General features: G+C 42.1%; 1 protein-coding gene across 9 annotated transcripts in view; it reads right to left on the bottom strand.

The window, feature by feature from the left end:
• PPFIA4 (PTPRF interacting protein alpha 4) overlaps positions 1-15,049 on the bottom strand; it is a 107,034-nt gene that overhangs the window by 43,653 nt on the left and 48,332 nt on the right. For all 9 annotated transcript variants that reach the window (XM_083508456.1, XM_083508457.1, XM_083508458.1 and 6 more), the window contains 9 exons: positions 9,301-9,402; positions 7,431-7,595; positions 6,673-6,747; positions 5,925-6,026; positions 5,299-5,520; positions 4,103-4,249; positions 2,576-2,710; positions 1,568-1,651; positions 595-726 (listed from right to left, as the gene is read on the bottom strand). In XM_083508456.1, coding sequence (XP_083364582.1) covers positions 595-726; positions 1,568-1,651; positions 2,576-2,710; positions 4,103-4,249; positions 5,299-5,520; positions 5,925-6,026; positions 6,673-6,747; positions 7,431-7,595; positions 9,301-9,402 — 1,164 coding nt within the window. The remainder of the gene's footprint in view (positions 1-594; positions 727-1,567; positions 1,652-2,575; positions 2,711-4,102; positions 4,250-5,298; positions 5,521-5,924; positions 6,027-6,672; positions 6,748-7,430; positions 7,596-9,300; positions 9,403-15,049) is intronic.

Raw genomic sequence — 15,049 nt, 5'->3', positions numbered from 1 at the left:
ATTTATTGCAGCAGCCAGTTAAATTGTACCAACAAATCATTCAAGAAGCCATCAGTGCAATCCTCTATCCCTTAGAATTAGTTAGAATACACTAAGCCCAAAGGAAGATGCAAAGGGACCAGCAGAGCCCAAGGCAGCAAAAGAGGCCTTCTCTGCAAAATCAGTCTCTAAGATCCTCTACTTATGGCTTCCAGTTGCTAAGCCAAGCCAACCCATGGACCCCCTACTTATGAAATTTTTGTTATCTCTATGGTAGTTTTTGTTACACATGAGTAGTGTCACAGACCCTCTGGATGGGTTATGCGGACCCCTTGGGGTGAGCAACCACCAAGTGGGAACCACTGCTTACTCTACAGCAAAAGTATTTTGCTAACATTCATTTTAAAAAGAATCTTGGGCCTGGCTCAATAGTTGGAATTAATTGATCAAGAATAGCTATGATCTAATTTTCTTTTTAGGATGGCCCCAACATTCCAGTCAAATCCTGACTGTCAGCAAAATTATCTTTTCAATCTTAAACATAGCATGGCAAAAAAGCCAGTTGTGTATGACACCCATAGAGCTAATTTTATGAGGTGTCTAATACATACATACCTTCTCTTCAAGGGCTGCCATCCGTTCTTTCAAATGAAGTTGAAGCCGCTCATTAGACTCACTCAGCAGTCTATCCACAGTATCAGACAACCGCTTGTTGTGTTCCTCATTCATTTTCTCCCTCTGACGGGCCTGTTTGGGAGTTGATCAACCAAGTAATTCAAAGAGGATTTGCCTTGAAATCGCTGTAAAATTAGCCCTAATCATTGAAGAATCTCCTCCAAAATAACCTTCTTTCTAACAACCTAATGTAGTAAAGTTTTCACAAACGTACTATGTCCACCATATTGATTGGAAGATTTGAGAATCCACTTTCCAAACCGTTATTGGTTCCACTACATCAGCTTATACCAGTGAGGAGCCCAATTCCTATGAATATTATTTACACTGCAAATTAAGAAGTGATTTTATATCATTCAGTGGTACAGATTTATTCTTGTGTACAATAATGACAAAAAAAACCCTTTCATTGCAACTGTTTTACTATTGTGAAACCGCTTACTGAAATTAGTATTAAAACAAAATAAATGTTTTGTTAGTATACATTATAGGGCTATCAGGAAGGAAGATGAATAGATTTTGGTAGGAGTGAAATTATAAGAAGTCCCATTTTATTTCAGAACTTGGATTGAATTCAGAAGTGCTGACCACCATCTGTGATACGATTGTTCCACTAAGCAGAACTGAATTATAAAGGAGTTTCCTGTGTGCCTGGGTGTCACAACTTTAACCATGCCATCAAAACTCAACCTTAAAGAAGCAGGCTGTAACAGCATAGTCAAATACTTGCAGCAACCATGTGATGCAACACTTGTGAAAAAAACACTGAAATCCTAGTAGCAAATGTAAGAAGCTAACTCCAAATCATCTTTCTCCCTCCCACAACAGGATCCTGACCTAAACTGTGGTGCTGTAAATAAGGTGTTAAAAATGATAAAAAGCAGTGCTATATACTCTACAGAAGTCAACCTACCCTTGCTAGTTCTTGGTTCTTCTCCTCCAACTGAGTCTCCAGCTGCCGCAGTCGCTCTTCAATACTCCCATGCCTTTCTTCTGCCTACACAGAACAAGACGGTCCCAAAGGAATGAGCAATTCTTACAAGCTCTGGGAATTGGGATAGGGAGCGGGGATAAGAGATACCTGTTCTTACATAAGAACATACTGACACAGCAATCAGGCAGAGTGCAGTACTACCCAAAAATATAGGAATGTAACCATAGTGGATTTGTTCTCATGAGATATTTGGGTGGGTGTTAAACATAAGCTGAGGGATTCTGGGAAAGGTCTCTTTCAGGCACTAGCACATTAATACACTGGAGATTCTTACTGAGCTCAGCTCTAAAATAACCTTGCATCAAGCTAAGCTTGAGGAAGTGCCATATGGGCCTTCTGAATCTTGCTGTACAAACTTCACAGCAACTTCCTGGTCCATATCACTCCTCACAATGCCTGTTTCATTTAACAGCTGCACAATTAGTTTAACAGAGATTTATGCTCCTGTCCCATTTTTTTAATGCCTGTATAAAGGTAGCAATCACTGAGGTTAAAGACTCAGGAATGGTAAATGGACCTCAAGCCCTTGTTCCAAGTTTGCCTAGCCCAATGCAGTGCTTGGCTTCTTGGTTGAAAAGAATGCACTTTAGGTCATTCTTGAGAAGCAAGCCCTGGCCTTCAGATTCTGGGTGCCTAAAATATACCTATGAAAAACCTAGCATGACCTGCTAGAGCATCATTTAAAAACAAACAAACAAACCCCTACTTAGGAGAGGCCACCATCCAAAGAGGTGGTTCATGATAGCTAGCTACTGCAGAAGAGACAATACAGAGAAGAAAGGAAAAAGTAATACTTGTAACATGAATTAAAAAGCTCCTCCTCCTTCCACCTTTCTCCTCCATCCCAGGAAAGTTCTAAGTTCTGGAGAAACACTAAACCCTTTCTGTACCCTGGGCTTTGAAGCCAGCTTCTGGTTGTGTGCTTACCTTGGTGAGTGCTGCTATCCTTTGGGCCAGCTCAGCTTCCACCTCAGGCAGTGTCTCAGCTTTCCTCATTGTCTGCTGCAGTTTCTGCTCTGCCAGTTCGAGAAGCTCCTGGAGATGCCGTGCTTTCTCCTCACACTGTAGAACAATGCAGAATGGCAGTCATGAAAAAGGAGGTGAACAAACACAGCTTCAGCCTGCATCCGTGCCTGGACAAGAGTAGTCTGGTTACAGTAGTCCATACTCTAGTAAGTTATTCACAGGCTTACTGTAACAAGTTGTACATGGGGGCTGTCCTTAAAGATGACCAAAGCTTCAACTAGTGTAGAACGTGGCTGCCAGAATGTTAATGGGCATTGACTAAGGGGATGCTAGTGCACCAATTCCAAGAGAACAACTTGGGCTGCCTATTTGCTTCTTGCCTCAAATAAATGTGTTGGTTTTTATCTTTAAAACTTTAAAAGGATTGGAACCTGGGTTGCTTGACTATTTCTTCCTATATAGCTTGCCTGTATCTTAAGATCTTCTTAAAGTACCATATTTTTCGCCCTATAGGACGCACCGGCCCATAGGACGCACCTAGATTGGGGGGGGGGGGAATAAAGGGGGGGAATTATTTTCCCCCTCCCCCAGGCGCAGGGCCCCCAGAACAGGACCCAGAGCAATGCTGAAGCTGCGTGCAGCTTTGGCATGGCTCTGGGAGCTTGCGGGGCTGGAGGAGGGGGAAGCCCTCTGCCAGCCTTCTAACCAAGTCGGGGGACAGCGGGAAAGGCGCGCTGCGCCTCCCACTGTCTCCCGAGTTTGCGGGGCTGGTGACGGGGAGGAGCAGGCTTCTCCCCCCCGCCAGCCTTCTAACCAAGTCGGGGGACAGCGGGAAAGGTGTGCTGCGCCTCTCCCGCTGTCTCCTGAGTTTGCGGGGCTGGCGGTGGGGCTCTCCTGAAGCCTGGAGAGCGAGAGGGGTCGGTGCGCACCGACCCCTCTCGCTCTCCAGGCTTCAGCAAAAGCCTGTATTCGCCCCATAGGACGCACACACATTTCCCCTTCATTTTTGGAGGGGGAAAAGTGCGTCCTATGGGGCAAAAAATACGGTACTTTCTACACACAAGTGTGTCAACCAAGCTAAGCCTTTTCCGTCATGGCACCCCAACTGTCGCACCCTCAACACAGAGATACAACTGGTGCAAACTTATTGGTGTCAAGTGAAAACGTTTCTGTTTCCCCAGGCATTTTATTTGTGTATTTTGACTGTATTTTATTGTTTTTCATTTCATGGTTGCACTTTTGGTTGTATGACCTTTTTGGCCTTATACTGTACACCATGCTGATACCTACTTGCAGTTGATTAGTCTTAAAATCATCTAAAAATTATACATATATATATATATATATATATATATATATATATATATATATATATATTCAAGAGAGTCAAAGGAGGGTCTTGAAGTACCTATGACTGTAGCCACACATGCCCTTGACTCAGAGGAAGGAAGCTGGCTTTTCAGATGGCATACCATTAAAGCCTGTTACCTGGCGATGGAGAGACTCTTTATTGGCCAGCTCATTCTCTAGTTTATCATTGAGGTCATGAATGGAGGTGGCTTCTCTTTGGGCTGCCAAATAGCGCTTCTCCAAGGTGGTGATCCTCTCCTCCATGTCTTCTTTCTGTGCCAAAGCCTGGTAGGATGAGCCATGAAGAAAGTCATGAACTTTGTGGTTGTATGGCTCTCATGATGATTAAAAAATCTGCCTGAACCACAGCATGAGAAGCGCTTGTTATGACTATTGAGGTACTACACTGAAGCTCAGAATGCAAACTCTCTCCACATTAATAAGCTGGCCCCATTTTGAAAGGTTGTATTGGAACCATTTAAGCTGATTCCAAATGAAAGTTGGGCTCACACTTGCCTCCACCACTCTCCCGCCCTGTCCAACAGCCTCATCCGTCTTTTCCCCTCAAAACAACCATAACTTGAGGGACAAGGCAAATGGTGGTGGAAGCTCCCACCAGTCAAACCTCATGATTGCAAGAAATAATGCTCTATGCACCATTTGCAGCCACAAGGCCTTTCCTGTGTTGTTGAGAACCCTCCCACTATCTGTCATGTCTTTCTCTTCCCCAGGGTTTTTGGCTTGATGAAGTAGAGAGCTGGCAAGGAAGGGAAAGTGGCAGGAAAATGGTAATTGTACTTTCAGAGTACAGTGGTACCTCTGGTTACGTACTTAATTCGTTCCGGAGGTCCGTTCTTAACCTGAAACTGTTCTCAACCTGAAGCACCACTTTAGCTAATGGGGCCTCCTGATGCCACCGCCGCACGATTTCTGTTCTCATCCTGAAGCAAAGTTCTTAACCCGAGGTACTATTTCTTGGTTAGCGGAATCTGTAACCTGAAGCGTATGTAACCCGAGATACCACTGAACTCACAGGGAACACCTGAAAAACTGGTCCCCCCACCCCAAAATATTCTACTAGAACACTGAAATCCCAATTAATTATCTGGGCAAACAGAGGAGGCAGGGTCGCAAATCTCTAGTTATGATAGGTTTTTTTTACTTTGACACTGAATAACTAAGCTCACTGCTAGAAACAGCAATAACTTTCTGCAAGCAGATGCTCAGACTATTTTATTTTTTGCTACACCTGGAAAAAATAAGATGGCTTTTAAAGTTGCTTCAGAGATTCTCTCGATAACATAGTTTATGCTGCTGGAACAGAACTGTCTCACCTCTCTTAGGTCCCTCTGGTACTTGCCGCTCATTTCTTCTGATTTGATTAGGTCCCTCCTGGCTGTACTTAGATCTTCTTCTAGCTCAGCAACACTGGCAGCCAAAGCAGCTATTCGTTCTTTAGCTTGCGCTACCTCAAAGTTTTGCTTCTCTAGAAGTTCCTGCAGTTCCACAGTCCGGCTTGCCTCATCATCCGGATGTATAGAGCCATTAGGAAGTCTCTGTGAAAGTCATATAACAAAGAACTATGTTTCCAAGGAATATGCACTACCCAGTCAAACACAGTACCAAACAAATGCCACTGAGCGACATTTCAATAAATTAGCTCACCAAATGAACTATCAGTTTTTATTCTTTCTAACAGTATGCAAGAGATGCTAGATTGCTACTGTAACACTGGTCTCTTCTGAAAAGGAGACATTTTGAGGTAGCTGTAACTTGCCACTGGCCATTTATTCAACAGGCCTATTATTGCAGAGTTTAAAAATAGTAAGGGAAGATAAAATTTATCAGTCAGCAAAGGGTTCCCATTTTGTACCTTCGATTGAATGACCCACAGCTGTAAACACATAGTACTTCAATATTAGATTAGATACTCTCCACTTCCAAGAAAGATGGCTCTCACCTTCCAAAGTAGCTTCTGCCCAGATTCTTTTCCCTCAGTCCTTTTATCATCTTCTCCTACAGGTGCTTCCCTCTGGGAGGGGCCTTGCTGAAGAGCACTTACCTGCAAAATACATTTTAAATATACACTTATACTTTAGGTTTCCTTAAGTGTGAAAAATAAGAATGCAGAACATGCAGAGCTTCTTGTCCACCTTCTATTGTTGCTGTCGCTGTTAAGAAGCTGTCATTGCACACGCTTATGAAGGAGAGTTCTGTAAAAGCCAGGATTTTTACTATGCAAAGTGATTCAATAACTTAGTGTGGGAGCATAGGTAACTGGCACTGTAACAGGTAATTTGACTTCTTTTTGTGTAAGACCAGCCTGGAAAGTAAGGGTACAACCACAAAATATTGTAAAAGCATGAATACATTTAATGTGTCCAATTATTGTTTTTCAAGTAGAAGCCGTGAGGTATGAGCTGATCAGGTCTGTGACATGCAGGGGTGTATCCTGTATCTTCCTTTCACCTTTAATCTTGTAACGTATTTTTTTCTTTCTGCTACCTAGTCACATTACTTACCACAATTATTTTGGTCCCCCCCCCCCTTGCAATATTCTCTCGACATAAGTTTGCTGCTGCAATGTGTGCTTCTTAGCAACTGGTCCTTCCTCCCCCTTCCTGTACATTTTTTGTTTTTTTCCATTTACAAAACCCCATGTAGCCTGGGTAGCTTTCCACAATTATTTTAATTATCTCTCATATTACCTGTTGGTGAGCGCTAGAAAGCTGTTCTTCTAGTGTAGCTACTCGTTCCAGTGCTGCCCGTAAGCGCTCTCTCACCTGAAAGGAAAAAAATATATTTTCAAAGACAGAGTTGATACACAGCCCTTAGAGATGCTTCAGGCAGTTTAGTGGCCTACCACCACCACCCCTGCTCCCAACCATCAGGAAATCTAGTTCATAACATAGATAATTCAATTAAGCCACACTCCCCTCATCACGAGAAAGGGCACAAAAGAACAGTACGTGGCTCCAGAAGCCCAGCATCTCAGCTAGATTTGCAAGCAACAAGAAACACTAGGTATGATGAAGCGGGCAAAAGCCTGGAATCTTGAGTTAACCTGCCAATTAGAATAAACGTAAAAGGATCTCAGCAAAGATCTGCCTGACTTGGAAGAGCTACTACACTAACACCATATAGCAATATCACTGGGTGAAGAGCAGAACTGGGGTTGGGAGAGTGGAAGGCCAGAATATTCCTTCAAAGGAGCATTGGCACAGATTCAATCCTGCTAACATATTTCTAGGATGCAAAGCAGTAATTTTTGAGACCATTCTTCAAAGGGCAAATGATTGGCTCAGGCTGGAAATTACTCATAACCAGAAAGTTGATGGGAGATCTGCAGGATAGCGCTGACCAAAAGCAATACTTTGGGCCATTAGAGACCAGTAACTTAAAGGTTGTGGGTTATAAATAGCTGGTTTTGCTCTAGCTATGCCGTCACTTCCCAAAACAACCTTACCTTCTCATCCAATGCTTTATGATGTTCAAACAAAGATTTCAATGCTTTTAGAACTTCAACTTCACTGGAGACACCAGATGGAGACTGAGCTTGCCGCTTCACCACAGTCATCCTCAGGGAGCGTTCGTGTCTTGAGACCAGGCACTCCAGGTGCTCTAACAAAAGCTGCAAGGCAAGGAACAGCTCTAGACATTTCTCATTCAAAGTCAATGTGAGGTAAGAAAAGGCTTTATCTGTCCTCTTGTTGATTTCAGAGTATAGCAAAAACAAATATTAGAGTGTAACCAAAAAAAAGTAGCCAAGTTTTACTAGCAGGCAATTTCTGCCATGAGCATGACTTGAAATAACTTTGCCAGGATCTCTAACAAAAAGCACTCATAAACACATTGCTCAAACAAAACTATGATGACACAAATGACTTTTTTTTTCAGAGCTGAAAGCATTTTGAAAGAGACTCCCTTGTCACTTTTGCCTCAGATAATCAGGTTTTTGTAATAATAATAAAAAACACCCTGTTGTACCACAAGCAAAAGTTGAACCAAAATATGTATGTACACATCATAGGAAGCAATGCATTCTCAAGTCATTTTCATTTCTCTTAAAAACAGCTATCTCCTGCTAACATCAGCAGCAAGCTGCTTTAAACTAAACTAATGATGTACATTCGGAACAAGTGTGATGTATGTCATTAAAGAATATCAGCATACAAAATATGTTACATAGATCACTTTGTTAAGTAACAAAACATTATTTCTGCCAGTGTCCGATGAGTAAGATTCCATGTCTTGGATTACTACAGCTAAATTAATAAATGTTATGTGGTAGATGCATACAATACCTACTGGCTTACAGATAACCAACTTCTTCTTTCAAGAATGTGTGTGTGTGTGTGTGTGTGTGTGTGTGTGTATGCCAGTAGCACCTTAGAGACCAACTTGGTATAAGCTTTTGAGTGCATGCACACTTTTCCAAGAACAAACTTAGTTTGTCTCTAAAGTGCTACTGGACAATTATATATATATGGACTGTGTCAGACCAACACGGCTACCTACCTGCTTCAAGAATCTAATCAATGATGTTCACATTTGTTCCCAAAAAAAAAAGGTGATGCAGTGAGATGTGGGTTCAGCAGGCAAAAATAGTCGAATATAGCAATCAGCAGGGGCTTTTTGCCAGTCAAGGATTTGCCCTTTACTTATAATCCCAGACCTAGGGCTATCACAAAACTTGATTTCTGCAGCAGTTCAAGAGCATGCCAGAAAAAGCATCTGAACAGTAAAGGGTGGGTGCTATGCAGAAATGGTCCAGTAACAGGCAAATTCTGGAAGTGTACACAAAGCTATTTCCCTAGAAGGGGCAAGTTTAAATCTGCACACTAGTAATGGGGATGCTGCAGGTTGAGGTTTCTTAGCACACCTGGAGGCTCAGGATTGTTGAGATGTAGGGCAAAGATAGTTGTGACAGAGGACTGAATGGTCTCTGCAGGCATAAACATAAGCTGTACTAGAATAAGAATAAAAAAACAGCAACATTCTATAGAAATTAAATTGGATTTTACAGAGATTATGCTAAACCCTCCCCATTCAATCAAGAATACAAGTCTCCTATCAAACTCTATTCCCTGGGTGGGAAATTCCATAAAAAAGCCTTCTATCCTGTTAAACCTTATTGAGAGGGCAAACTGGATACCTCTGGCACAGCCAAGACAACTTGAACTGGCATACCTTGAGCCTAGGTCAAACCAAGTATTTTTATTTGTGTTTGTTTCATAAAATTTATACACAGCTTGATTGTTTTAAAAAATGCTCCCTTTGAAGGTGGAGGGGGTGTTTCTTTCAAACCAGGCAGCCAACTGGGCTTCTCTACTCACCCTTGTATTATTACGCTCTGCTTTCAGTTCAGATATTTCCTCTTCCCTTTCCAACAGCTGCTCTCGGCATGCATTGAGTTCCCTAGTCAGTGTTGCAAATTCCTGCAAAGCAATCACATTTTTACAATCATGTGGAGCCAGGTTTCCTCAGATTCCCCAGCTTTAAGTTAGCTTTTTTATGAAGAAAAAGAAGTATCTGCATGAAAAAACATGGTTGCATCACATAGAATCATAGAATCATAGAGGTGGAAGAGACCACAAGGGCCATCGAGTCCAACCCCCTGCCAAGCAGGAAACACCATCAGAGCACTCCTGACATATGGTTGTCAAGCCTCTGCTTAAAGACCTCCAAAATAGGAGACTCCACCATACTCCCTGGCAGCAAATTCCACTGTCAAACAGCTCTTACTGTCAGGAAGTTCTTCCTAATGTTTAGGTGGAATCTTCTTTCTTGTAGTTTGGATCCATTGCTCCGTGTCCACTTCTCTGGAGCAGCAGAAAACAACCTTTCTCCCTCCCTCCCTCTCACCCAAGAGGATCCCCTTGTATTACCAAAAATGGGCTGTCACACAAAAGAGGATGAAAGGCATCAAAACAACCATCAGAATTAACAACAGAAAAGTATTACAACTTTTCATTCTGGGACTCCTTGCTGGGTTTTTGTGACACTTCAAAGGTAAGCAAAGACTCTGTTTAGTGAATTACAGTACTTTGAAATACAGTGGTACCTTGGGTTACAAACTTAATTCATTCCGGAGGTCCGTTCTTAACCCAAAACCATTTTTAACCTGAGGCTCGCTTTCGCTAATGGGGCCTCCTGCTGCCGCACGATTTCCGTTCTCATCCTGGGGCAAAGTTTGCAACCCGAGGTACTATTTCCAGGTTAGTGGAGTTTGTAACCCGAAGTGTTTGTAACCCAAAGCCTTTGTAACCCAAGGTACCACTGTATAATAAATGATATTCAGACTAATCTGTCACCCAGCCAGCTTATGTATCTGCAAAGCCAATATCAAAACTGCCACCCCAATGCATTCTAATAAGGCAGTACTGGTTCCACCAGAAGTTCTCCCCTGGGTAAGAGATTCTCACCTACTCCCCTTGGTACCAATTAAAGAAAGTAGAAACAGCAGGTAAAGCATTTCATTCCAATCAGTTAAGGCAGTGCAACATGCCAGCAATCAAGTGTATCTTCTGGACAGAAAACAGCTTGAGACTTACATGCCAGCTGCTGCCATATGTGAATCACAGTAGTGCAGATATACAGTTTTTTGTTTTGTTTTTCTCCCACATCCAGCAAAATTCAGAATACCCTCTTTAAAAATAAGCAATGTGGGCATCTACTTTTTAAGCAGTAGAACTCAGACATCATAAAACTAAACACAACAAAGAAATTTGCAGGCACTTCTTACTGTTTCCTTTCAGATTAGCTTTTGCTTCCATTTTGGACTTTTCCTGAAATAATTTAAGCTTCCAAGAGTCCTAAGCTTGGGGGGTCTTTAGGTAGGGTAAAATAGTTTTAATACAAACTATCTCAGTCATGAAGGTGTTTGTGTAAAGGAGAATTCCTTGTTTATCTTGGCCCTCTAAAGATCTATGCATTCAGCATCAGATAACTTCTTAGTCAATGTTTCTTTATAGATTATTGATACTTCTGATACACACATACTCCACGCAGCATCCCTAAGGAACTGGTGTGGGTCACACACCAATGAGCCTTGCATTAATTAGAACCAATGAAAGGCTAAACCTGTCTCAAAATACCCTAAGACAGGATGAAGTAGGGCAGTGAGGCAGGTTATCACTTGTCTACCACTGTGTTCAATAGATTTTCTTCACCTTTTCTGCTATACCCAATGCCTTGTAGAAATAATTCTAGCAAGTAACAATATCTGAACTATATCAAACACAAATACTGTTATTTGCCCTGAGCATTTGGTATGAGGCAGGCTACACATCTAAAAAAACGGAAGTAAGTCAAAGTATTGTTGTCCCAGCCAGGGAGCAACGTCAAAGGTGCCCGTCAATGCAATCTTCACAATGAGCCTGAAGTATGTTTCCCACAAAAGTATTCAATAACTACTGTTTTGCTTTTTATAACAACAGGGACATATATGGACTCATTTGTTACAGAAGCTGCTGTGATTACGGTATGTCTGTGCTAGGGGTGTAGAACCTCCCTGGTAACACAAAGATATGCACAACAAAGCAGGTAGTTAAGGAAGGCGGCTAGGGAAATTAAAATAACAGCAGACACTTCCCAGCCAGCCAGCCCTTCCTCATTGTCCCTTCTCTAAACTGGAGGCCTTACAAAAGTAAATTCCAATTGGTAAATTCTAACAGCTGCAGGGATTACTTCTGAAAGGGCAAGGCTGAACCAAGTGGAGTTAAAAACAGGCAACCAAAATAAGAACTGTGCCGGGAGCCCACCCACCCACTTGATGAAGCATTCGAAATAGCTTGAAGGGAACCGAGTGGGCCTGTCGCTATGTTTCCTGAGCTTCAGAATGCAAACAAGGGAACAGCATTTATGCAGTCATCCTGAATTATCACTGCTTTATAGTTCGGCATACAAATTAAGATACTGTAGTAGTAGGAGAAAAATTCCTGTGTGCATGTTGATTTTTCACTGAGACACTAGAGGCCTAGCTTGAATACATGCATATTAGATGTGGCAGTCTGTAAGAGGATTCAGGCAAGTTAATGGGAAAGGATCCAATAAGCTTCATGTTAATTTTAATATTCCTGACTTTCAAGAGTAGAAATTAGTCTAAGATTTCATCATCTGCATATGCAGAAAACCCAATTCACAACATTCCAGCATATTTTTAGAGTGACCAAGAAACAGAATCCAGAAAGAAACTATATAAACTAAGGTGCTGGGCTAGATACAGGAGCAGACTTGCTTCTCAACGCTGGGTCAGTAGAAGCAGCAGTGGTGTGTGGTCAATGGACTAGGGGGACTAGGCTAAATGTTCTTGGTATATTAGACTATTAAAGCCTAGTGCCACCTTCCCAAAGTCCAGGAAGCTTCTGCCCGGCTTAGGGAGGGAGGTGTGATGCTCAGATGAGGTGCAGAGCCCGCCAGCCACCTTCTCAAAGCCTGCCCAGCTTTGGGAATGAGGCAGCAGGGCTCCAGCATCCTGTCAGAGGCCTGGTGCTTCCTTTCCAAAGCCCAGGAAGCTTCTGCCCAGATTAAGGAGGGAGGTGTGATGCCCACACATGGGGCATCAGGACATCGACCTCCTGAATCGGCCTCACATACTGGGGCCTCTGGCCCTAACTGCCCCCTATGAAAAGAATTCACTGCACACCACTGAGAAGCAGGGTACATTTTCAGCCCCTTCTCCAATGGTATTCATGTGCATTTCTTATACAAGTGAATTGCTGCCCACAAGGCACACATGTAGAAAGTATGCAGTATACAATTCCTTCGAAAGCACACACCAATCTTCATGACAGGCATTATGCCAGTTATTAATAATAGTGCTTTTAGAGAAGAATTATAGTAGCAAGCTCCATTAACAGAAACAGGAAGATATAATAGTCTGCTAGAACTGGACTATATGCACTGCAACCAGTTTCCAAAATTCATGAGCCATCCCATGAATGGTCTGTCACTAAAACTTAATACATAATTTTATCATCTTTCTTGGAAAGACCCAAGCAGCTTTCATTACATTTCCAGTGGTTTCCCATCAAGGTATTGATAAACAAAACACTGGATTTTGATGGATCTTGATCATTTTCTGATAACTCTGGAGGAATTACTAGCTAACATGGCTGGACGTTCTGTGAAAACAGCCTTTCCCAACCTGGTGCCCTCCAGGTGTTGTTGGACTCCAACTCTAAACAGCCCCAGCCAGAGCAACCAATGGTCAGGAATGATATGAATTGTTATCTAGAACAGGCATATCCAACTCTCAAGGGACTGCGATCTACTTCCAGTATAAAAAACTGGGACACCCCCACGATTGACCAGTAGATCACGATCGACCTGTTGTACATGCCTGATCTAGAACACTGGGAAGAAGGCTCCTGTAGTGGATCTCTAAAATCTGGAGTATCTCATGCTGAAGACATGGTTACTCACACACGTCATCTCACTAGCTGGTAGTGATGAGTCAGTTGGGAAGGCAACATGAACACAAACGGGGGGAAAACCAGGACAAATCTGACCAACCACAAATCTATGTGAAGGCACCTTGCAATGGTGATGGCAATGAACAATACATTCTTTACCACTAAAACTTCTGTTCAATGCCATTTAGCAAGCTTCACCTTCTAATACTTCAAATACCTGCATCCTAAACCATATACAGCATTAAAGGACTAGCAGGCCTTTGTTCTGATCCTGTAAGGCTCTTCTCGTGTTCCTGTAACTGTTTTCCCAATACCATCTTGAGGAATCCATGGCACAGGAAAAGCTTGCATCCAGCCTTGACAAATCTAGGAGTAGCAGGTATTTTGAGACTTTTTAGAATCCTTTTGAAATGCTAAGTCTCTTTTCTTGATTGCATATAATGGCAACTGCAGAAACATCCCTGGAATAGTTGTTGATGCAGCTAGATCTGTGATGTTATGGATCTAAATTAAAAATGCCCTGTGTTTTGCCAGCTAGCAAATGACTGTGAAATGTCATGGGGGGAAGGGAGAGATTTTAGCTCCATCCTCCATCATTCTCCCCATCCCTTCAACTCAGCTCTATCCTGCCCTCAACACAACCTAGAACTCTTACCAGGACTCTCTTCTTTATGCCCATCCAATACGTTCTGGTTCTCATTCTCTTTATCCCCTGCCCTTTTGTTGCATCTCTCTGGCACTCCCACCACCACCCTTGGCTTTCTCCCCTGAACTATTCCCTTGAATCCCTTCTCTTCTCCAGCAGAATGTTGGTGCTCTAATCTTCCCTCCCCACTCAAATGCAGTGCTTTACATTTCCTCCATGGTGACACCACACATACTGTATATAAACCATGCTCCTTCCTGCATAACCATATCCTGGTTTCTGTTTCTTTACCCTAAGTGTGATGGAATGTTGCATGCTTGCTTTTAAGATTTAGTCTAACAGACAGACAAACATGTCCCCTAACTGATTAATATCCCATCTTGTATCATCTTAATTTCTGGGAATGTGAAGTCTCCTTGTGAACTGGGAGGGGGGAGAGGAGAAAGAAAGAAAAATGTTTTCACACCTTTTTTCTGAAGTCCAAATTTGGTAAGGATGTATACACACAGGGATTAAGGCAAGTGACAAATTTTACTTCAAACTCCTTCTCTGGCCCTTGCATGGCAACAGAGAGACTGTGCAACTTGTATGTTTAAACCGTCAAAGAGTTGTTCATGACAAATTTCCTGTAGCTAAAATGAAAACTGCCCTAATCATCAACCCTGTGATCAGACACTAGTGCATGTAGAGCATCTGACTTGTACTTTACTTTTTGGCTAATAACTTTATTTGTTTTTTTAAGTTAAATAAGCATTTCCTTAAATTCAGTTGCATTTATCTTTAGGTTCAAGAGACTGCACCGCCACCTATAGGAATGTTGCTTGCTACTGATTGCCTTCATGCCTGATAATGAGCTATGGGCTAGAAGTGATTAAAGCGTTGGACTAGGACCTTAATACAATATCATTTGTCACATGGTGGACTTACTCAAAATATAAAATGTAAGTTACAAAATTTAAAAATTTAAAAGGCGATTAAAAAATTAATATATTTTTTTAATGTATTAATTAATATTTATAAGAG

Source organism: Podarcis liolepis (genome assembly GCF_965112155.1).
Source record: "Podarcis liolepis genome assembly, chromosome: 6".
NCBI lineage: Eukaryota > Metazoa > Chordata > Lepidosauria > Squamata > Lacertidae > Podarcis > Podarcis liolepis.
This window is presented reverse-complemented; position numbering and strand designations above follow the sequence as displayed.